This window comes from Bos indicus, chromosome 29, assembly GCF_029378745.1.
Source record: "Bos indicus isolate NIAB-ARS_2022 breed Sahiwal x Tharparkar chromosome 29, NIAB-ARS_B.indTharparkar_mat_pri_1.0, whole genome shotgun sequence".
Lineage (NCBI taxonomy): Eukaryota > Metazoa > Chordata > Mammalia > Artiodactyla > Bovidae > Bos > Bos indicus.
This window is the reverse complement of record NC_091788.1, coordinates 45,712,637-45,734,755: the sequence shown is the minus strand read 5'-3', so window position 1 is coordinate 45,734,755 and position 22,119 is coordinate 45,712,637. Positions and strand designations below refer to the sequence as shown.

The window sequence follows — 22,119 nt, the reverse complement described above, 5'->3', positions numbered from 1 at the left end:
AGGGTCTGCGGAGGGCGTTCCGGGGGGCGGGGCCAGGGTGCAGCTAGCCCGCGCCCTGCAGGGGGCGATCCAGGCACGGTGTAGACCCGTCCTCGCGGGTCCGGAAGGGGAAGAAGCGAGGCCAGGGGTCCGGCGGCCCGGCGAGCGGACGTGCGCGCGCGCCTGCGCGCCTGCGTGCTCTGCGGGCCGCGGTCCCGCGGCTATTGGGTCACCAGCGTTACCCCGGCAGCTCCCCCACTTGACCAGGCACCCGGATCTTCCTACGCCAGGCCCCGCGGGTACCCGAACGTGCCTGACTGTGCGGGTGGGATGCGAGCTGCTGGCTTACCACAACCCCATCACTTCTGAGATGCCGCTTACCAGCTTTGCTTGAAGCCCCCTTCCTGGGCTGGACTCTGCCCGGGGGGTTGGGGGTGGGGCGCACGGGAGGCGGGAATGGGAGTATGGGGAGGGGTGGGGAGCCGGCCTGGCTAGCTCTAGACCTTGCGGAGGGCCCTTCACTGCGAGGTGGCTGCTTTCAGCCGTCGCATGCATCCCTTTTGCAGAGGCTGCACTTTGCTGCCAGTGTCAGGAGAGGAAGGAGAGTTTCGAAATCAGAGCCAGCCCCCTCCACCCGCACCGGAACCAGGGTGCAGGCCTTGCTGAGCTCTGGTATATTACCCTAGCCTTAGCCTGGGTTTTGGCCCCAGACTTGGTGAGGCAGCGGCTGGGTTTGGCCAAGGCTGACCCTCAGGTTTCCATCTCTCTGTTTATAAAAAGGTCGTGCCATTTGATCTAGATGTTTGAGGTCTGTCTGTGGGCTGGGAGGCCCTAGTTAACGTTCTCACCTTGCTCTCTCATTGTGGCCAAGTGATTCCTGTGCTATCTGGGATGACTTAGCTACCCTGCACTGTGGTGCCATCAAGTCATTATAATGTCCTTGGCCCTACGACAGCAGAGGCCTCTCAATGTCTAGAACTCTAAAATCAGGGCCTACCAGACATGGAATGAATAAAGAAGATGTGGTACAGATATATAGTGGAATATTACTCAGCAATTAAAAATAATGAAATAATGCCATTTGCAGCAACGTGGGTGGGCCTAAGAGAGTGTCATACTGAGCGAAGTTAAGTCAGAGAAGAAATATCATACGACACCCTTTATATATGGACTCTAAAAAGAAATGATACAAATGAACTTACAGAACAGAAAGAGACTCACAGATTTAGAAGACAAACTTATGGTTGCTGGCGGAAGGGATACTTAGGGACTTTGGGAAGGTCATGTACACCCTGCTATATTGAAAATAGATAACTGACAAAGACTTATTGCATAGCATCTGGAAGTCTGCTCAGTGTAATGTGCGAGCCTGGATGGGGGAGGGTTTGGGAGAGCATGGATACGTACATGTGTATGTATGGCTGAGGCCCTTTGCTGTTCACCTGAAGCTACCACAACATTGTTAATTGGCTATACCCCAATACAAATGGTTTTGGTGTTAAAAAAATTTTTTTAATAAAAAAAAAATATATATATATAATCAGGCCCTACCGGCCACCACTGCTGCAGCTCTTTCTAGCCTCCACTTTCCTTAAAAAGTGCTACCCCATCCCCAAGCCCTCTTCACCCCAAATCTAACTGGACTGTCTCAGGCCCAGCCTGTCCTGATTTCTGCAGCCTTGAACACAACTCCCTACCGGTCCTTGACTCCTAATGTCGTTGTCTTCTCAAACCTTTTCCAGGACTCCTCCTGACTCCCAAATCAGGATTCTCCCAGCTGAAAGCCTATCTGTTCCAATGTCACCCTGGTGCCACCTCTAGGACCACATTTCAGCTCCTTCTGGGACCCCTCTGTGCCTGAAGGCCCATGCAGTCCATCAGCAGGTCTCAAGCCACATGCAGCCACGTCCACCCTCCTCCCTTCTGGCCAGCTCTGCTCCCTATCGTGGCTCTGAGTGACAGCAGGGCCCTCCTGGTGTACCATCATGGGCTCCAACCTCTCTCGTCCCCAAGTCCTGCCCCTTCCCGCTGGGCCACGTTCTTTCCATCTGGCCTCTTTGCACTACCACCACCGTCATTATGCCATCTCTTCCCTGGACAGAATCACGGCCCCTTCCCCTGGCTCCCTGACTCGTCTCCTTCTGAACACCCTGCACGTGTAACCAGCAACTAGTTCTGCAGTCAGCCGTCCAGTCACCACCCAGCCCGTCCAGAACCTTCAAGGATTCCCGAGAGCCTATCCAGGTTCAGACTCCATCTCCATTCCCATTTTTGTGCTGCAGTCACTAGGTGCCCCTGGACTCTGGGTTGGCTTTAGCCTGGCATTCAGGGCCTCCCGGGCCTGCTTCCTTCCCACAATACTGCTGCCAACCTGAGCCACTCCTGACCGCTGGACCCTTCCCTGCATCAGAAATGTCCTCCCCACCTCGTCCACCCCAGTGCTGGAGGCCCAGCTCAAAAGCCATTTCCTTCGGGACTCCTTGGGGCCCTGAGTCCTTGCCAGCAGAGCCCTGCATGGAAAGGGCAGCAGCGACATCACCCATGGGGGCCTAGACAGCAGAGGTGTGCGGAGAAAGTTGAACATTGCCTCTGGGTATGTGAAGCCTGGTGCTGGGGGATTGCTCAGGCTTCAGGGACCTCTACTGGAGGCTGAGCTGCAAGGCCAGGGGTTAGGCTGAAGCCAGAGGCTGAGGCCGGAGGCTGCGTGTGTGGCCCCCAGGGCAGAGGTGTTCATCTGTCCACAGCAGTGCCCTCAGTGTGGGCCCCAGCGGGCTAGATGCCCGGCCAGTCCAAACAGGACACTAAGCACCAACCTGCAGGCACCTCCTCCTGCTTCCCAGGCAGTGGGCAGAAGACTCCCTTCTGGTCCCCCAGGATGGGACAGGCAGGGTGCGAGCCACTCCCACCCCTCCCCAGGCTGTGAGTGCCTGCCCTGAAGGCGGAGGAGATCTGGCGCCACCAAGACCTTCCCTCCTCCGGCCCCACCCCTGGGGGAGGCTGAAAATGACCCTCGGGCACAAAAAGAGTCTGACATAGCCAAGGAGTCAGGCACTATTTTTTATAAAAACGCATAGTATCATTTTTCACTCTTTAAAATCACATTCAAAAATCGGCAAAGGAATGCCCCGGGGAGTGTAGATGGGAGGGGAGGGCCTGCTGACCCAGCCCCGGGGGAGGGCGCGACACCACACGGCAGCGACTGGCACGAGGGGGCATGCTGCGGGCGAGGTGGCGCCCTGGGGGTGGTGGCACTGACAGGACGTGGGGCTGGACAGCGAGGGGCGCGCTGAGCAACCTGGAGTGGGGAGGGCTGCCCCACCCGCCCCTCGCACTGTGCTGTCCGGCTGGCCCAGGCCAGTCCCCAACGGTTCTGAGCAGAAGAGGCCCTGCCCAGCCCAGGGGAGGGGACTCAGGGCCAATCAAGGCCAGCGTGGCACAGCCCCAAAGGTGCCTTTCTGTGGTCCCTGAGCCTGGGCGCTTGGGTGGGAAGAAGAGGGGACTGGGGTGGGGGCAGCAGCAGCCACTGCCAATGCCACCCTCCTGGCCAGGTCCCACTGTGTCCAGGGAAAGTGCACGTGGAGGCCGCCAGTGAAACGGGGGCTCTTCCCAAGAAAGGGTGCAGGAGCCTAAGTCACGTGGGAGGCCCTGGGCTCAGCGAGTCCACAGGCTCCCTTATCTACCGACTGGCTGGAGGGCAGGTCAGTGCAGGCCTGTGTCCCAGTCGATGCAGGAGGGGCCGAGGTGGGAGCTTCAAGTAGCCTCCTTGTGCTGCAGCCTCCCTGGGTGGAGCCGCCGGGCCACCCAGCTGTGCTGTGGGCACAGAGCTGGGGAGAGGGGACGGCAGGCCCAACTCCAGGCGACCATCCCTGGGGAAGGGCGGGAGGGCGCTGGGGGCTGCTGCTCTCCCCGTGTGGGGAAGACACCGGGAGCGGAGGCCCCTGGGGGCAGGGTGAGGTGGCTGGACAGTGGCTGGGTGGGTGGCAGCAGGAGCCAAGGCAAGCGGGCCCCTCCCTGGGGGCTGGTCCAGGCTGGGGCCACAGGAAATCACAATAATTACAAAATAAAACCTTTTCCGCTTGGCGGGAAAACAAATAATAAAAATTCAACAAAATAAATTAGAGGTTTATAAAAGGAGGGCGACCGGGCTAGCGGGCGGGTCAGAGGCCGTTGGCACTGCCGCGCTGGATCAGTGGCACCTTGCTCAGCTCCACGACGGGCGAGCGCGGCTTGTTCTTCATCTTGGGCACCCGCTGCACTAGCTGCTGGGCCTCGCGGTAGGCGTCTCGAAGCTCCTTCTTCCACTGCACCAGCTCTGGGTCACTCTGCGCGCACACCCGGTTGTTAGGCGGAGCCGGCCCGTCTGGCCCCGCCCCAGCCACACTCTGGCCCCGCCCCATCCGACCCCGCCCCAGCCATTCTGGACCTGCCCCGGCCCCACCCCGAGTCCCCACTCACATCGCACTGCAGGACAAACTGCTTGCCACCTCGGATCTTGAGGAGGAGGCACTTTCGCTCCTTGATCTGCGTCTCCTCCACCGACTGGATCTCCTCCATGGTCAGCAGGCTCTGCTGCAGGGCGGGAGCGGGCGGTGAGGGCCTGGGACTGCCCCCCCACCCCCTGGCTGGCCCGCCCACCCCCAGGGGTTCCAGGGCCCTGGCCGCTCCTTACCGGGGCCTCGCCCTCGCCCCGCCACTCGAGCCGGTTAGGGAACAGGTAGAAGTACCGCCGCTGCCACTGGGTCAGGAAGGGGTTGCCCATCTTGGACATGTAGCCATGCATGATGCAGTCCTTGCCCAGGGCGTAGTCTGACGCGAGAGAGCAAGAGAGAACTCAGCCGGCCGCACGAGCCGGGTCTGAGTCCTGGATCAGCTGCTCTCTGGCAGGGACCCCGGCTGAACCTGAGCCTGCTTCCCATCTCTAGAGGGGGAAGTGGGCGCCCACAGCAGCTGCTGACCCTCACCTTCCTCGTGGCCCAACTGCTTGTTTTTGGTTTTCTTGCGGGCCTCCAGCCGGTCCGTCTCAGCATTGATGGTGTCAAAGACAGTCTCTGCTACCTCCTGCTGCCACCGCTCCGAGATGGTCAGGGGGAAGTTGCGGTAGAGCTCCTGGTCACTGTCCAGTAGCTTCACCAAGAGGGTGGAGAAGGGACGGCTGTCAGCCACAGGCCAGCTCAGCTGCAGGGCCCGGAACATGGTGGTCTGGTCCAATGGCCACCCCCGGGGACGTGTGGGGAGGAGGAGCCGAGGCCCACCAAGCAGATGGGGCTGGCACGGGGATCTCATAGGGCCAGAGAACGGAGGACACTGCCAGCCGTGCTCAGGGCTGGGAGGCCAGGCCAGGCCCTGTACCTTGATTCCTTTTGTGTCCTCCTCATCGAAGGAGCCAATGTCAAAGGCGTCGGCTGCATTCACCTCCCCTCGTGGGGGGATCAACGGGGGAGGGTACTGTGGTGGAACAGGGGCTAGGCATCAGCACCCAGCAGGGGCTCCCGAGCACCCCGCCTGGTCCCGGCTCTGGGCTGTTACCTTTTGTAAAAAGACCATCTGCCAGTCCAGGGAACGGAAGAAGGGGCTCTCCTTCACCTCCTGGGCCCTGTGGGAAGAGAGCATCACTGGGGCTTGGCACCACCCAGGTTGGGGGGGGCGAGGTCTGGGCTGTGGGACAGGTGACCTAGGTGTAACTGCTGGTTTAGCCACGCTCTGGCTCTGCAACCTTGGGTAAGTTCCTTAAACCTCAGCCTGTTTCCTCATCTTTAAAATGGGGAGAACAGCAGTCTCCACGGCATAGGGCTGTGGTGAGTTTAATACTGGGAATCTTGCAACATCACGCCCAGTGCTTAGTAAATGTTTAATAAACATAGAAAGCTGCTGTCATCATCATTAGCAACATTATCTTTGTTGGGTCTGCGCCCACCCCCAGCAGCTGTACGGCACGCACCCTCCACCTTGGAACAATGGGCAGGGCTGCCCTAGCCCCAACTTGTGAACTCTGCCAAGGAGGCTGGGACCACGGAGTGGAGGGGCTCCAGTGACAAAACACAGCCCTTGTCCTCAGAGGGACACGGGCAGAGGCTCGGGCAGGCTGCCCCAGTAACCCCTGCAGAGGCCTAGACACGCAGTGTGGACATCACCCAGCAGGGTGGGAAGGCCTGGGGTGATGGCCGGGGTCGCGGGCACTCACCCTCGGCCCAGGCAGCCTAGCCTCCGGTTGACATCCCTCTGCAGCAGCCCCTCCAGCAAGGAGCGGAGCTCAGGGGAGAAGGAGTCAGGCAGCTCCACAGCCTGCAGGGAGGAGGAGGGGATGTTGGCAGAGGCCCACCCCGGCCCCCATCACAGCTCTGGGCCTCCTGAGGCTGCGTGAGGCAGTGGCAGGCGGGTGCAGGCCCCCGGCAGATGGAGAGCTTCCAGATGCCCCTAGCAGGCATGTTTGCTCTGACAATGTGGGGAAGGGAGAGCCAACGGGGCCAGAGGCCAGAGGGTGGGCTGCTGGCAGCCGAGACCCTGATGCCTACAGGAGACCCCAGCTGCACTACGGCCCCTCATGAGCTCCACCCAGCCAGCCCGGGTTGGTACCCTCCACGCACCATTGTCAATGTCATTCTGTCGATCTCATGCTTGTCTTTGGTCTTGTGCTGCCGGAAAGGGCTATGCCTGGGCAAGAAGGGCCAAAGTCCAAGGTCAGAGAACGGGAATGTGCAAACTGAGGCAGGCTGCATGAGTGCCTGCTGCTAAGTCACTGCAGTCATGTCTGACTCTGTGCGACCCTATAGAGTGTAGCCCCCCAGGCTCCTCTGTCCTTGGGGATTCTCCAGGCAAGAATACTGGAGTGGGTTGCAAAGAGTCGGACACAACTGAGCGACTGAACTGAACTTGCCATGCCCTCCTCCAGGGGATCTTCCTGACCCGGAAATCGAAGCTGCATCTCTTACATCTCTTGCACTGACAGGCGGGTTCTCTACCACCAGTGCCACTTGGGAAGCCCATGAATGATCCTTGCCAAAGCCAGGGATGGTGCCACCCCTGTCAGCCAGGCGGCAGGGGGCCCCCACCCAACCCCAGCCTCCTTCCTGGCCTGGGGGAGAGCCTGTTTCTGTCCTGTGCACCCGCCCTGGGACAGCCTGCTCACCCTCGCAGCAGCTTGAAGAGCATGCAGCCCAGGGAGAACCAGTCGGCGCTGCTGTCGTAGGCCACACCCTTCTGTAGAACCTCGGGAGCCATGTACCCGTGGGTGCCCCTGGCGGAGTAAGGAGGCTATGAGTGGGTGGTCGGAGGGTGCGGGAAGAGGGCGTGGGGCTGGGGCACTCACACACTGGCGTGAGGCTTCTTCTTGGAGAAGTCACAGGCCAGGCCCAGGTCTGAGATGCGCACGTGGCCGTGCTCGTCCAGCAGGATGTTGGCCGGCTGTGGAGGAGGCTCAGTGAGCAGCTCAGGACAGGACCCGGCGGGGCAACACGCCAGCCGGGTGGCTGTCTAGAGGTAAGGGTGTCCAGAGACAGGGCCCTGGGTTGGGGGCGTTGTGGGGGGTGCGGAAGGGAGGAGCCAGGCAAGGAAGAGGGCGGGGCATGAAGAGGGGAGGAGCCAGGCCGGGAGGAGGGCGGGGCGCGACATACAGTGGCGGAGCCACGGCAGGAGGAGGGCGGGGCGGCACCTCACCTTCAGGTCCCGGTAGACCACGAAGCGGTTGTGCATGTGCTCCAGGCCCAGGATGATCTCGGCGGCGTAGAAACGCATGTCGGCCTCGGAGAAGACCCCGTGCTGGGACAGGTGGTAGTGCAGGTCCCCGCCTGAGGGAGGCAGCCCGCAGGGGGGGAGGGGCGCTCAGCTCCCACCCCAGCCCCCAGCCCCGAGGTCCACCTGGGGCCAGGCCAGGCACTCACCGTTCATGAGATCCAGGATGAAGCTGAGCTTGTCCGGTGTGTGGAAGGCGTATGACATGCAGACGATGAACGGGCAGTCCTAGGAGGGGGTGGAAGAAGAGGTCAGCGCAGACTGCGCTTGGTTCGGAGCCGGGGCCGAGGTGGGGCGGGCTGCCGCTCACCCCGGTGCTGACGAGCGACAGCATGATGCGCTCATTCAGGGCCAGAGTCTCCCCTTGCTTCATCTTGATGCGCTTCTTGTCCAGACACTTCATGGCGTACCTGTGGGAGAGGGGCCGGTCCCTCAGTCGGTCCACTGGCACCTTCAGTGCAGGCCCAGGGGCGCAGTGGGGTGTGGGCGGTCCTCAGGGCGCCCCCGGGGGCCCGCCTCCCGCTCAGGTGTCCCACCCGAGGCAGTGGACCCGGTGCTCACATCTTGCCCGTGTCGGCCTTCCGGCAGCCGTAGACCTCACCGAAGCCGCCTCGCCCGATGATGCGGTGCACACTGAAGTCGTTCATGGTCAGCTGCGGGGGTGGCAGCCGGGGGGTCACTGCAGGCTGCGCAGGCCCCAACCCGGGAGCAGCAGGGGGTTCCCCCAAGGCCCCTGACCCAGGGCCACCGTCACCCTTCCCAAGTGCCACCCTGCCTGGAACCATCTGCATTGGGGTTCCAGCACCAACCCCACAGCCGCCCCTGGGGGTTGAAGGTAGACTCCCCCCGCCGCCCAGGGGCCCTGGGGAGGAGCAGCAGGGAGAGGGCTCTGCACGCCCACCCAGCCCACTCACGTGGATGTTGAGCTCTACATTCTTCCACTGGCAAAATCGTGTGAATTTATCGCTGCAAGAGAAGAAAGAACCCAAGCTCAGCTGAGCCTTAGAAAGTGAGTGAAATTGATGCTGGGGGCAAGCTGGCCCCACCCACTGCTATTGCCTGGGCTCCCTCCCAAGCCTCAGGGTCCTCTTCCGGGCCTGCCAGGAAGAATGCCAGACCAGGCTGCCCCCACCCCCCTCCCGGCAATGCCAGCACTGTTATCGGTCTTTGGGTTTCTGCTTGGATCAGATAAACTTCAAGGTGAGATCTTCCCATCTGACCCCGACTTCCTGCTACCACATCCACAACTAGGCTCATCTCGTTTCCCTCCTCGCATACATCCAGTGACACACCACTCACTCCCGGTAAAGCCCCTATGCCATGGCCGGGCAGCTGGGACACATCAAGGAACACCTTCCAGGCTGGCCACAGGGGGCAGAGGAGTGGGCAGTGTGTCCTCCTGTGCCCATCCTTACCACCAGCCTGATATTTCTCATCCCCAGTGGGCCCAGCAAGGGGCTAGATATTCCATGGGGGGAAAGACACATGGCTGGTCCCTCGGTCCCTTTAGACATGGGTGGGCTTTGAGGTGCCTAGTGCTGAGAAGGGTGGGGCAGGAGTGGGGGAGTGGCGACACCTTAGGAGTCGCCGCACTGGGGTATAGACAGGTCCAGGTGCCCACACGCTGGGCACTGAAGCAGGCCGGCTGCTCTCCTCCAGGGCATCCGCACCCCTTCTCAGAGCAGCCTCTTCCCACCTTCTGCTCCTGCACGTGCCCCGCTCTCACCTCTCGATGAATTTCTGGAACACGTCTCCTCGGAGGTTCTGGCAAATTTCTTCAATATATGGCTAAGGGAGGGAGTGGGAGGTGGGTGACTGAGCCACAACAGGAGCCGACCAGGCTCCAGGACCTGTGCCGCCTGCGGGGGACCCCCGCTGGGCTGGGCGGGAGCAGGGACAAGCCAAGCACACACCTGGAAGAGATCCGGAGGCACCTGCTTCTTCACCAGATGGCCCTGGACGTGCTCGATGGCGCTCTTCGAGAAAGGCTGGGGAAGGAGGGAAAGGCGAGTGACTTCTCCATGGGGCCAGCCCTCCCGTCCCCACGCCCAGGCCGGCACCCGGGCCCCAGGCACTCACATGTGAGCAGGCCAGCAGCTCCTTCATGATGTACGTGTCGAAGATCTCTCGGCTGCAGACCAGGCGCTCCTCCTCTGTCTCCAGCTTCTCGTATTTCTTGATCTAGAGGACAAGATCCCCACAGGTGAGCCCTGGCCCAGCGGGGCACGGGACTGTCTGACAGGTCCAATGAAAGCAGCCCGAGCCCCTCCCTTCCCCACGTGCAGCAGGGCCAGGCCAGCCCAGCCTCACCTCCTCGTAGAACTCCACCAAGGGCTTGGCCTCCTCCAGGTGCTTCAGGCAGAAGTCTCGGAAAAGCAGGTACCCTGAAAGGAAGTGTTTTGTGTCAGGCTGAGTCATAGCCCCACAGAGGCCGTGCCATCGTGGTGGTAGGTGTGGGCTTGGTGCTTCCTGGGCAGAACTGGCCAAGGAGGTGGCAGAGGTAGTCCCTGCCCCGGATGGAGGCTGGGCAAGGTGGCCTCAGAGGTCACCACCAACCAAAGAGACTCCTGGACCTTATACCCCCCGTCCATCATCAGGCTGGCTCTCACAGCTGCCACTTGAAACAGGTGGACAGGGGCGGCAGGTCCAGTGGGAGAAACCGAGGGAGACCTGTCAGGCAGGTGGTACATGGCAACCTGAGTAGAACTCAGGGCTCTTCTGCCCAGCGGCAGGTCCTGGGAAGGAAGGCCAGAGGGTGCGAGCAGAGGGCCCCAGAGAGCACAGCCTCTGGGGACAGGAGGGGATGAGACGGGCTGCAGGAAAGGTGGGCAGGAGACCCTGGAGGACTCAGGCCAGGGGCCGGGCCCCAGAGCAGCCCTGCAGGGCCAGCAGAAGGAAGGGTGGTCCCAACTCCCTGTAGCCCGACATGGGTGCCCAGGCTTAGCCGGGTGACTGTGCACACCTCTGGGGGCCCTATCCCCTCTGCCAGAGCTCTCGGCCACGGCTTCTGGTAAGGGCGGATGGGCCTTTTAACGGTGGACCTTGAGGAATGCGAGCCCTCGGCTTCCCAGTGGGTGAGGGGCTTTTCATCGCCACCACCGCACCTGGGCCTGTTGTCCAACAGTCTTGCGCAGTGGGGCTCCAGAATGCTAGCTCTCAGGTGAGGCTCAGAGAGGGGCAGCGATGTGCCCAAGGTCACACAGCCCAGGCAGGGGACCCATGCTGCAGGCTTCCTTGACACACAGACTCCCTAAGCCTGACCTCTGGGCCAGGCCACTCCCATTTCAGAGCCGAGGTCCCTTGTCCCGGAAAGGCCGAGTCAGAGTTATGTGTGGCCCGAGCCTGCTTCCCCGGGCCCCGCCGCCCCCTTCCCCGGGTGCCCACCTCTAAGGCCGGGGCCCTGGAGGAGGCAGCCCAGGGGCCTGCCAGCGCAGGTTGCTCACAAAGAGGGCCATGGGGGCGGGGGCGACCACAGCACGGCAGGCGCCACAGGAAGGGCCCCGCCCCTTCCTGTCAGTTCCACCAACGGCCCCAGCAGCTGTGCCTGCGCCAAGGGGAAGCTGCAACTCTCGAAAACAAAAACCCCAAAGGAGGAACTTCCCTGGCGGCCCTGGAAGACTGCTGGGCCCCCACCCCGCATCAGGGGCCTCCCGGAGCAACAGCCAGGGGCTGGGAGACGCTGGGTCCCGGCCCTGCCACCAGCAGCGGGGCTCGCTTGCTGCCCTGTGCTTCCCCCATGGTGGACGGGAGATCTCTTGGCAGAGAGGGGGGCACACAGCCTGGTCAGCTGGGGTGCCGCACAAAGGCGGCCCCAGGGGCCTCCTGCCCCCACCCCCTGGCCTGGCAGCCGGACCGGGAGGTGGGGCGGATGCTCAGGTTGGCAGAGCCCCCACCATACTCACCCAGCTTCTGGGAGAAGATCTTCTCAAAAGTCACCTCGCCCCGGTCCTCCAGGTACTTCTGCATGACGCTGCGGATGCTGGAAGACAGCGGGGGCGGGGGTGACCCAGAGCCCCCATGGCTCCTGCCAGGCCTGCTGGCCCTACTCCCCTGGAGGGTGGCTGCTTCCTCCCCCGGAATCCGGAGTGGAGGGCACTGCCGGTGGGTGTCAAGCTCCCTTCCAGGAAGGCAGCCACCCTGTCGGACCTGACCGTGGGTCACACCAGTGGGACCCGAGGGAGCCTGTCTGCCCACCAAAGCTCCGTCTTCCAAAGCTAGGGTGACCAGCAGGTGGCTGCTCGGAAGTCTGGTCCCAGCCCTTCCTTGTGCTGGCTTCAGGGAGTTGGCCGAACCTCAAAAGCCAGGCCTCACCCATCAGCAGATGATGGATCACGAAAATACAGCCCATCCTCACAACGGGATACTGGTTAACCATGAAACGGAGTGAAAGGCTGGTATACGTGTGCCCCACGGTATGGACCGACCTCAGAGTGTTCCACCAAGTAACAGTCACCAAATCCCACACATTATATGATTCCATTTATACCACAAGTCCAGAAGGGGCAAATCTACAGACAGAAAGTAGATGAGTGAGTGTCAAAAGCTGGAGAAGAAAAGAGGAATAACTTCTAATGGGCCAGGGTTTCTTTATAAGGTGATGGAAATGTTCTGGAGTTAGGCGGTGATGAGGGCTGCACAACACGGTAAATGTACTGAAATCCACTGACTTCAGCACTTCAGCATGATGAATTTTCTGCCATGTAGATTATATTTCAATATTGGGGGGGAAAAAAAAAAAAGTCAGGCCTCAGCTCCCTTGTCCCTAATATCTAAAGTAAGACCCCTGGCCCTGAGCTGCCTCCAGGGCAGCGGAGGAGGGGGGCTGCCCCTGTGACCGCGGAAGCCCAGGTTATCACACTCCCCGCCCCCGGTTATCTCACCCCCAACACCGAGCGCTCTGGGAAAGTCACACCTGACCAGGCTTCATGCCTCAGTGGCAGCTTGGTCTCCCCTCCTCTCCTTTCCTGGGCCACCTGCCGTCCCGCCCAGCCACTGGCTGCGGTCCCACCTAGCTCTCGACATGTTCATAGGGCCTCAGGATATGGGGGGGCCATCAGCAGGTCACAGGTGAAAAGGACTCTGTGTGCCCACGTCTCCGTATCCCTGCCTGTCTCGTGGAGTCCAGCACAGGGCCCTGCTGCCCACCACCTGCTGGAAGGCGCCATGCAGCCCTGCCCCCCGGGGAGGCCCACCCAGGGCACCGGTCCTGCATCTGTGATTCCATGAAATTAGACAACATGAGACAAACTGCGTGGGGCCCAGTCGGTTGGAGGAGACTCAGGCAGGAAAGAACGTTCTAGGCCATTGGAGAGGTCGCGTGGAGGAGGCGGAACCTCACTGGGTTCCTCAAATGCAAACAGAATGTGGACAGGTGGCTAAGCCCAGGGCAGGTGGTGGATGTGGGGACAGGCACGGGAGGCCTGGCCCGGGATGAGCCACTGGGCAGGGAGGAGGCTCAACAGACCACACTTGGGAAGCTCGGTTGGGCGGCGGGTGAGTGGACGGGTTCTGTTGGAGGTACCACGGGGGGAAGCCCAGGTATCTGATGACACGGGGCCAGGAAGGAGGGTTGAAACCAGCTGGGGTGGGAGGAGGCTGGGGCTGGCGGATAGACGGATGGACAGAACTGACAAGACCAGCTGGGGTTTTCGAGGCCCCATCAGAGAGGGGGCCTGAGGTCAGAAGGCCAGCGTAACCAGCAGACCTTGCCCAGGCCCTAGCCCTAACCTAGGTTCGCAGGTGGGGCGACTCCTGCCCTTCCCTTCTGAGGGGGTCAGGGTGGAGGTCCAGCCCTGACCTGGCCAGGCCCTTGCCTGCACTCGAGCCACCCAAGGCAATGCGGGCACACACAGAACCACTGTGAGCACAGGCCTGGAGCCGCAATCCTAGGAGCTCGGAGGCCCTGTGACCCTCCCTGAGAACTGTCTCCACCAGGAGAGCAGGGTGCCGATGACCCAGACGGCCCTCTGTGTCCCCATCCTGTACTCCGACGGACAAGAGCCCCAGCTGAGGGCCAGGGGCCCAGTGGCCCTGAGCTACCACTTCAGAGCCGGTTCCGTCCCAGAAAGCGAGGACACCCTTCACGGCCGTGGGGACTCCAAGGCTGGGCAGTGGCCCTGAGCCAGGCTGGCACAGCCTCCCTCCTGGGGGCCACATACCTACTCACAGTCACCACCAGCCTCCTCCAAGAACACGGCTCCCTGGTCCTGTGGGACTTGCAGGGACTCAGGAAGCGAGACCCGACCCCAAAAGCCCCCCAAGCACTTAACACACATCAGGAGTTTAAAAATCTGTGACACTGAGCAAGATCCAGCCCCTGCCCCGGGCCTGCAAACTAGAGATGGGAGCCCAGGGAGGCTGCAGGCCGCAGCGTGCGCCCATCCCTTCGGGCCCCCAGCCTGGCGGAGGGCAGCTCAGGGGGCAGCTCAGGGCCTCCCGTTTGGACGAGGACACAGGCTGGGCGATGTGCTGGCCGGAGCACAGCAGGGGGGCCCAGTCCAAGGTAACGGAGGCTCAGCAGGTCCACGAGACCAAGCAGCCAGGAGGTAGGGGTGTGTGGCCCCGGGGATCCCACGGGGGCCAGATTTCTCCTGGGAGGCGGACAGGAGGGCTGGGCCCTCAACCGCTCTGCGGTTCAGCTCCTGGGTCTCTGTGTCCACATCCCATTCCTGGGTTTCAGGACCTCTTGGTCTATGGAAGGGGATGGTAACGAGCAAGAAAGACGTATCACAGAATGTTGATCCTCCACGGAGGGGGACGGTCAGAGGGGTGGTCAGGGGCATGTCCAGAGACAGGTAGGTGTGGGTGACAGGCAGAGCGACACCAGCCTATCAGATGACCCCATGGGGCAGCTGGGTACGGCCTCTGCAACAGTCACGGGGAAGCTCCTCCCCACCCCCCAGGAACCAGCAGGACTGGCCCAGGCTCAGCAAAGGTGGCACACGATGGGAATGCCCAGCTGGGAGCAGGGCCTCTACTTCCCTCTGCGGGGCCCTGTAGGCTGGACACACCAAGGCCAGGGAAACAGGCTCTCCAAGGGTCTGCCTGAGAGCCAGCGGAGCCAGCAGCTCTTCTCTGGGCACCATGCCGGGCACAGACCTCCTCCTCCCTCCCAGGGGCTCTGCCTGCTGCCGGCTGGGCCTCGGGCACAGCAAGCTACACCCCGCCTCCCTCAGAAGACCGCACAGAGTGGATGGCCACAGCATTCTTCCCAGCCCGCAGCACTTCACTTTCTTCCTTAAAAAGAAAAAAATGTTTTCTAAATAAAATAAACAACCCCCCAGCCCTAACCCAAACCAAACACGAGGTCAACCTCGGCAGTCCTTGAAGGGGAGGCCTCCAGGCGGCAACGTTAGGGTTTCCTGTCTGTTCCCACGGGGCTGGGGCCCAGGGAGCTGGCAGGTTAGGAAAGCGTGTCGTGGAGGACGCTCCTGCCAGGGTGGCAAGTACAGGCTGGCACGGGAGGCGGTGGCAGCCTCCTGGGCTGGGTCACCTTTGTTTCCTGGCAGAGTCTGAGTGGCGATGGGCCCACAGCAGCATTCCTGACCCCACCCAGGTCAATGACTCTGATATCCAGGAGCATGCGGGCCCCCAGATGGACGTCAGACTGTCAGGGGAGCCCCGTGCCTGCATCATTCCTCCGTCCCTGCCCCCGAAGGACCCTCCGCCTCCCAGCCTCTGGGGGGAAGGGGCTCGGCCGCCCTGGTTCCTGCAGTTGCCTGGTGTCCAGGCTTGGGCTTCAAATGGCTCTTCCTTCCCCCCTCCCAGAGGCCAGGCCAAGTTACAGACTTTAAATGTCCAGCTTCCCCATTGTAAAATGAGGATGTCAACAAACGCTGAATCGCCAGCACTGAGCTGACCGCTGAGAAAGGCAGAGAGCGCACGGCGATAGGAGAACGCGGCCTATCGCGTCGGGCCTCCTTCTCCTGGCGGGAGCCTCCCTTCTAGAATCTGATCACAGCTGCCACGTCCTCAGGGAGTGGGGCTACAAAGGGACCCTTCCCCAGGGCTGCGCCTGTGAGCCTCTCCCCGAGCCTGAAGGGCTAGAACTCCACTCTGCTCACAGACCAGCCCGGGGAGCCCCGTGGGCAGAGCCCAATACCTGCCCTGCCAGGAGCAAGGGCCCCTGGGTAGGAGCTGCCCGGAGGCCGGGGAGACAGCACTTCCGGCCCCCCACCCCAGCACGGGCTGGGGTGATGGGGCGGCAGGGTGAGGGCTGAGCGGGAGAGCTTCCGGCACTTTCTGGCACCACGTGGTTCAAGGGGAGAGCTAAGTCCCTCGCTCTGTGGCACGGTGGCCTCCCAGATGACGCCCACTCGGTCACAGACCGCAGCCTTTGTGGATGGGGAGGGACCTCAGGGTCAGGAGCAAACATGCTCATCTTGATGGTGAGGAAATAGAGGACAGAAGAAGCTGAGAAGCAGCACACCCTGAGTCCCAACCAAGCCAGTGGCAAGAAAATGTCCAGTCCCCGCCTGAGAAAGGGGCCCCCACCAGGCGGGGGCCTCCCCCAGCCTCTTTGGGAGAGCTGGGTGCAGGGTCCCAGGGGACCCTGGACTTGTATCCTGGCTGTGGGTGCCGATCAGGCTGGGGCAGCCCCAGCTGGCACGTGGCAGGGCCAGGGGCCACGGTTCCTGTGCTCCTGGGTGACAGCATGCTAGAGCCACGGTGCAAGCTGGCCTGGGGGCTCTGCACTCGGGGGCAGCCACGCCAGGAAGCAACACGCTCTGGGAGAGACGGCAGCAAGCCAGCAGACCAGAGGCTGTCGCCACGGCCGGGGCACTCCTCTGGGGCATTTCCAGGAAACCTGGCACCATGGTGCCAACTGGTATGAGGAAGTCCTCGGGGGCTTCTGATGAATATTGCTCAATGACTCTCCTCAGGGCTGACAGCATCCTCAGAGCTCGAGGAAGGACCGCATACCAAATGGGAAACAGCGGCCGAATCAGCCAGCTCTGGACAAGTCCAGGGCCAGGGAAGAGAAATGACACCATGCGGCACCGCACCCACGAGCCCACCGAGGCATGGCGGCCACAAAGTGACGGCTCGCGGGAAAAGACGCTCCGGTGGCCTTGTCGCACCCCGCTGCTCACTGCTCTCGGCCCGTGACAACAAACCCGGAACAACTTCCAGGGCTCCCTGCCCTGCACTCCCAGGAAGAGAGCTATCTGGAACCCCAAACCCAGAATGGCCTCCCTGCTCAGAGAACAGAGCAGCAGACACGTCAGCATCAGAAAACCCACTTTGGAAACCCTGCTTTTCAGCCAGTCGAGACACTACCCTGCCTGTTAGCAGCGATGCAGAGGGCAGGTTACTGTCTTAGAAAAGTCTGCAGCCAAACGCCTCATTTTTTAGTATCTCCTGTTTGAAACAGATGAGGGATAACTTGAGTATAACTCTGTCTTCTGTGATCAGCAGAGGACATTGGTCCCTTGGGACCACGGGGAAAAAAGAAGGGCAGGTGTGGGACTTCCCCAGTGGCCCAGGGGTTGAGATTCTGCACGCTCAACGCAGAGGGGCCCAGGTTCGATCCCTGGTCAGGGAACTAGATCTTACATGCAGCAACAAAGATTCCTCGTGTGCTAACTAAGACCCAGTGCAGTCAAAAATAATAGTAATAATAAGGGCAGGTGTGATGGAGGTTGTGTGTTCTTCAAAGCCTCTCAGGTCCTCTTGGCTTCTGCTGTCTGTTCCAAGGCAGGAACATAATATCCTGGAGGCTCCAGCTGTGTGCACACAGCCCGACCCCTCTGCACAGCCTCCCCAGGTGCCCACGGCGGGCAGGAAACGCCGCCCCAGACTGTGCCTACACCTGACGTCACCAGGAGTTTACTACTAAGGACTGATCGTGCATTAATAGGGCACGTTATTCCTGGCTTGACAGAGCCCAGATTCCCCGGCACAGATTCCAACCTGTCAAGCTCACGCTCCCTTCGAATCCATTTACTGAGAGACGGCAGGCGGGCGAGCAACTTAATGGCAAAAACGTGAAACCCTATGATCTGGAAAGGAGAACAGATGGGGAAAGAGGTCCTGGAGACCCATTCCTGGGGAGAGTGGGGGTGGGGGTGGGGGGGAGCTTCGAATACCTGGAGGGGATGAGTGCCCTAAAAGATAATCTTGTTTTCGGAGGCGGGGGACGGCTGGAGGCAGAGGAATAGGGTGGGAAAATGCTGCTACTGGAGCGGAACGTTCTGGGTAAGGGATAAAGGATGCAAGCAGCAGGGTTTCTGCTGGTGATGGAGAAGCGGAGGGAGGAGGAAGCAAGAGACCACTGCCTGCGCTTCTTCCCTCCGCAGACCAAGGGCAGGAAGTCCTGGGAGCAAAGAGTTAACAGGAACGAAGAAGCAGTGGAGGAAGAGCCGCGGGTCTGGGAGACAGGGAAGCCAGAAAAGGGCAGGAAGAAGGAAATTCATGGCGGGGGGAGGGACCAGGAAAGAAAGAGGCAAGAGAAGGAGAGGCTGCAAGAGGCACCCGGCTCTGACATCTGCCACTGGGGCTGCTGCAGTCACCAGGGAGAGCTGGGCATCTCCCGGGACCGCCCAGGCCGGTCTCCTCTGCCAGGAGCCCAGAGATTAATTACATGAGGCCTCCGTGGTCATATTAAGCAAATGACGATCATTGCGGGACCGTGGCCGCTGCTGGGAAAGGCAGACAGCAGCTTCTCTGGAGAGCGGCACTCACCACAGACCCTGAGAGCCGAAGGCGCACGGGGGGGTGTGTGTTGGGGGGTCCATCGGTCAAGGGCAGCCCCCTCATTGGACCGAGGTGGAAACTGAGGCAGGCTCGGCCAGGATAAGGGGTATCCCTAGGGCCCAGGTGAGCTGGCACTGCAGCGTGATTAGAAGCCGGGTCTCCGGACTCCTGCCACACAGCTGCCTCCCTCTGCCAGAAGGGCGAGAAATGAGTCTGTCTCCTTTGGATTCTATAGAGTGACAGAAGGGGAGGCCCCTGTGCCAACTCGAAGTGGCCCTGTGCCCAACAGCTCCTGTTCCCCAGCCCTGAGAAGTCAGAGCTGTGAGCCAGCGCAGCTCCCAGCCAAGCCACAACCCAGGCACCAGCCACAGGGAGGCTGCCAAGATGGACCACCCCAAGGTGCAAACAGCTCCAAATGGCACCTTGTCTGAGGGAAACCATGGCCTTCCTCCCTGACCCCAACATCATGGCTGAGGGGAAGACGTGACCCCAGGCGGGGAGGGGGCTGGGCCCCGTGAACCAAGACAGCTGATGGCGCGGGGTCTGCCCCGTGGCTTCCAGGCCACCCTCCCTGGGCATGGGGGGCCAGCTGGCACACATTCCTCAAGAGAAGGACCAGGGTGAGCGCAGAGGTCCGGAAGGGAGTGTGGAAGACAGGAAGCACAGCGGGGAAAGAGCACCTGGGAGCCCGGAGACCCCAAATTCAAACACCACCTCGCCTCTGCAACCAAGTCTCTTCCCCTCTCCGAGCCTCAGATGCTTCGACTTATTAAGTGGGAAAATACCACCTGCCGTGCCCGTTTCCTATGGTTGTGAAAAGGATAAAACGGGGTACAAAGCACTTTGCAAACTGGCAACTGTAAGATACAGTCAGAACAATCTTCAGGGCAAGAGGCATCAGCCCCAGGGGGTGTGCAGAGCATAAGGCAAAGGGCTGCGTACCCTCCGAGGTGGAAAGTGTGGATTCCCAGCCCCTGCCCAGCCTCAGCTCACGGCGAGGGCCCCGAGTGCATCTCTCAGGTGCCGGCCATCCACCCAAGGTCGCGCCGCCAGATGGCAACCCTACCTGAGGACCCCTGACCCCTGGCTCTCGGCCTCCTGCTGCTCCCCTCAACCTCACAGCCCCCCTGCTTTCAGACACCACGCGGTCCTGCTATTTCTTGAGCAACTACTACATGTAAGACATGACCTTGCCAACCTCACGGGCTGGTTTTTTGGATCGGCTGAGATGACAGATGTCAGAAATAAATAAATTATCATGATTTCCACCACTACTCCTTTCAACGCGGTCGATATCAAGGGTGTAATGGGGACAGAAAAAGAGGAACATCTTGTTTCTCAGGGTTCTAACACCTGCAGAGCCAAGCCAAGGCGGGGCCCCACCGCCAGCAATGCATTCTGGGGCGAGATTACCCAAACGCAGAGAGTTCCAGAAAAAGCCCCGCCTCACGCTTTGCTGAAGTCCAACCTGCTGGAGGGTCTCGAGGCCGTGGCCACCAAGGAGAGCTGCTGGGCGCCCCAGAGGCCAACTCCCCCATTTCCTCCCTCGTGGCTTTGTCATTTCTGAACTCATTTTTGTTCTAACTGTCGCTGCTCCCCGGACAGCCCCCGGCTGGCAGTCAGTCTGGTTCCTGTTTTGAGAAATCTGATTGCAAATGTCTTAGAAAAAAGGGCCCTAACAGCCTTTGCAAAACGCAGACCAATTTTCCTCTCCCAGGCCTGGTGTTCAGTCAATCCGAAACCCAGTGAACGGGCAGGAGAAAAGCACTGGAGACGTTGGCACGGTACCCACCCCTCCCAAGCCCGTTTGGGCCCCGCTTCACTCAGAATGCCACAGAGTCACAGCCGTTATTTCACACCATCCACATTTCACAGATGAGAAAACTGAGGCCCAGAAATGGGAAGGGACTTGCCCACAGTCACATAAGACCAGGACGGCTAGGATGCGCCCAGGGTCCTGGCTGGCAGGGCATATGGCTCTTCAGGCAGAATGGCCAGGCCCGGGCTCAGGCTAGAGTGGTGGACCCAACGTGGAACCACAAGCCAGAAGCCCTGATTCTGGTGGCCAGCACCACCCTGGCTTACCTGTGACACTGGGCAGGCCACTCATGTCTGGGCCTTCAGCTTCCCTTTCTGTTCCATGGTGACAAAACCACCCCTGACCGACTGGTCCCCTGGGTTGTTGCGAGGCTCAAGGGATGGGAAAATACTCTCGAAGCCATAACATGCTGGACAGCCTCAGCTACCGTCCCTACGCTGTCCACTCCTGCGCCTAAACCCTGAGCAGGTGAAACTTGGGTATCAGGTCAGTTATCTCACAGAGAGGAGACAGCTGTGATCCAGCTGCTGCAGGCGTGCTGGGACATCCCCTGGCAAGCAGCACCCCTGGGGTACCACAGGCAGGACTCTTGCCAGAAGAGGAATTCCAGGGGAGAGGGACAGAGCCATGGGGTGCACACTGGACCCTGCTCCCCACCGCTCCCCCAGTCCCCAGAGTACTCTCAATTCCCACCCCAAGCCCGCGGGAAGACCGAGGAAGATCCCCGGAAGACTGGTCTGCCCCGAACCTCACAGAAGGGTCCACCCGAGGGGGCCAGGGTGGGGGCCGGTGGAACCCCAAAGGGGGTGGTGCTGGGAGTCGGGGCAGCGACAGGATGGACGACACAGTCGGGCTCCGGGAGATGGGCAGGCAGAGGCGGGGGACTCCGCGGTGGGAAGGGGGTACCCTGGGCTATCCGGAGGAGGATGAAGGGGGTGCACGGCGCCCCCGGGGAAGAAGGCAGGAGCCAGAGGGCTGAAGGAGAAGGGGGCCAGGCGGAGTGTGTGAAGCGAAAGGGAGGCAGGCAGAGCCGGCCCGGGGGCACCGGGCGGGTCGGGGAGCCCGCGCAGCCGGAAAGCCCCCGCGCTGGGGCGCCCCGGATGTTCAGGTGCACAGGGCCGGGGGCGCCGGGGTCCGGCCAGGGCTGCCGGACGCCGGCGCTGCGCGGGGCTGAGGGGATCGCGGGGCCAGCGCCCGGGCGGCCGGGGCGCGGGGCCGGCGCGCGGGGCTGCGGCGTCCGCCTCACCTGGGCTCGGGCAGCAGGATCTTCTTGCTGGCGCGCGCCGCCGGCGTGGCCTTGCTCTTCTCCATGGCCATCAGGTAGCTCACGTCGGCCAGCACCGCCTCCAGGTCCGCCATCTTGGCGGCGGCGGCGGCCTCTCCCGCCGCTCGGCTCCGCTCCGCTCCGCTCGGCGCGCTCGGCCCGGCCCGGCCGCTCCGTCGGCCTCGGGCGCCGCCGCCCGCCCGGCCCCGCTCGGCGCCCGCGGCTCCGCTCGGCGCGGCTCACAGGCGGCGCCGCCCCATGGCGCCGGCTCGGGCCCGGCCCCGGCTCGCTCGGCTCCCGCCGGGACTGCAGTCGGGCCGCCGCCGCCGCCCGCCGCCGCCCGCGCCCCGGAGCCGCCGCCGCCGCCGCCGCCTCCGGCCCCGCCTGCCGCGCACAGCGCCAGCGAGCCCGCGAGGGGCCGGCCGGGCGGGCGGCGGCGCCCCCTGGAGGCAGCGGGGTTGGACCGAGCCTGACCCTCGCGGCCACCCCGGCCTCGACTCTCCGCCTACGGCCCCCACCGGCCATGACCTGTCCCCTGACCTGGGACACGACAGGGCCCCTCGCCAGCAGAAGACCCTAGACCAGACATTGACCACGACTCGGGGCACAATTCGGGTCTCAGACGCCACGATAG

At 61.9% G+C, this 22,119-nt stretch overlaps 1 protein-coding gene across 2 annotated transcripts; it reads right to left on the bottom strand.

The window, feature by feature from the left end:
• Positions 1–3,023: 3,023 nt before the first annotated feature.
• GRK2 (G protein-coupled receptor kinase 2) lies at positions 3,024–21,836 on the bottom strand. 2 transcript variants are annotated; one of them, XM_070782675.1, is made up of 21 exons: positions 21,468–21,836; positions 11,610–11,686; positions 10,018–10,091; positions 9,787–9,888; positions 9,621–9,695; positions 9,434–9,495; positions 8,622–8,673; positions 8,269–8,360; positions 8,018–8,117; positions 7,857–7,935; positions 7,633–7,763; positions 7,286–7,380; positions 7,106–7,213; positions 6,564–6,630; positions 6,161–6,261; positions 5,506–5,572; positions 5,329–5,424; positions 4,941–5,103; positions 4,649–4,785; positions 4,435–4,545; positions 3,024–4,301 (listed from the first exon to the last, which is right to left on the bottom strand). In XM_070782675.1, the coding sequence occupies exons 1-21, from the start codon at positions 21,578–21,580 to the stop codon at positions 4,137–4,139; spliced, it is 2,067 nt and encodes a 688-aa protein (XP_070638776.1). In that variant the 5' UTR covers positions 21,581–21,836; the 3' UTR covers positions 3,024–4,136. The 2 variants fall into 2 exon arrangements, with proteins under 2 accessions (XP_070638776.1, XP_019810521.2); XM_019954962.2 differs by having other exon boundaries at positions 4,435–4,548; positions 21,468–21,834.
• Between the last annotated feature and the right edge of the window lie 283 nt (positions 21,837–22,119).

Excerpts from the sequence above, each read along its gene's own strand:
- GRK2 (XM_019954962.2), bottom strand. The coding sequence starts at position 21,580 with ATGGCGGACCTGGAGGCGGTGCTGGCCGACGTGAGCTACCTGATGGCC. Across the intron at positions 8,674-9,433 it reads TTCCAGAAATTCATCGAGAG|CGATAAATTCACACGATTTT; the intron begins GTGAGAGCGGGG and ends CTTCTCTTGCAG. Across the intron at positions 6,262-6,563 it reads ACAGAATGACATTGACAATG|GCTGTGGAGCTGCCTGACTC; the intron begins GTGCGTGGAGGG and ends TCCTCCCTGCAG.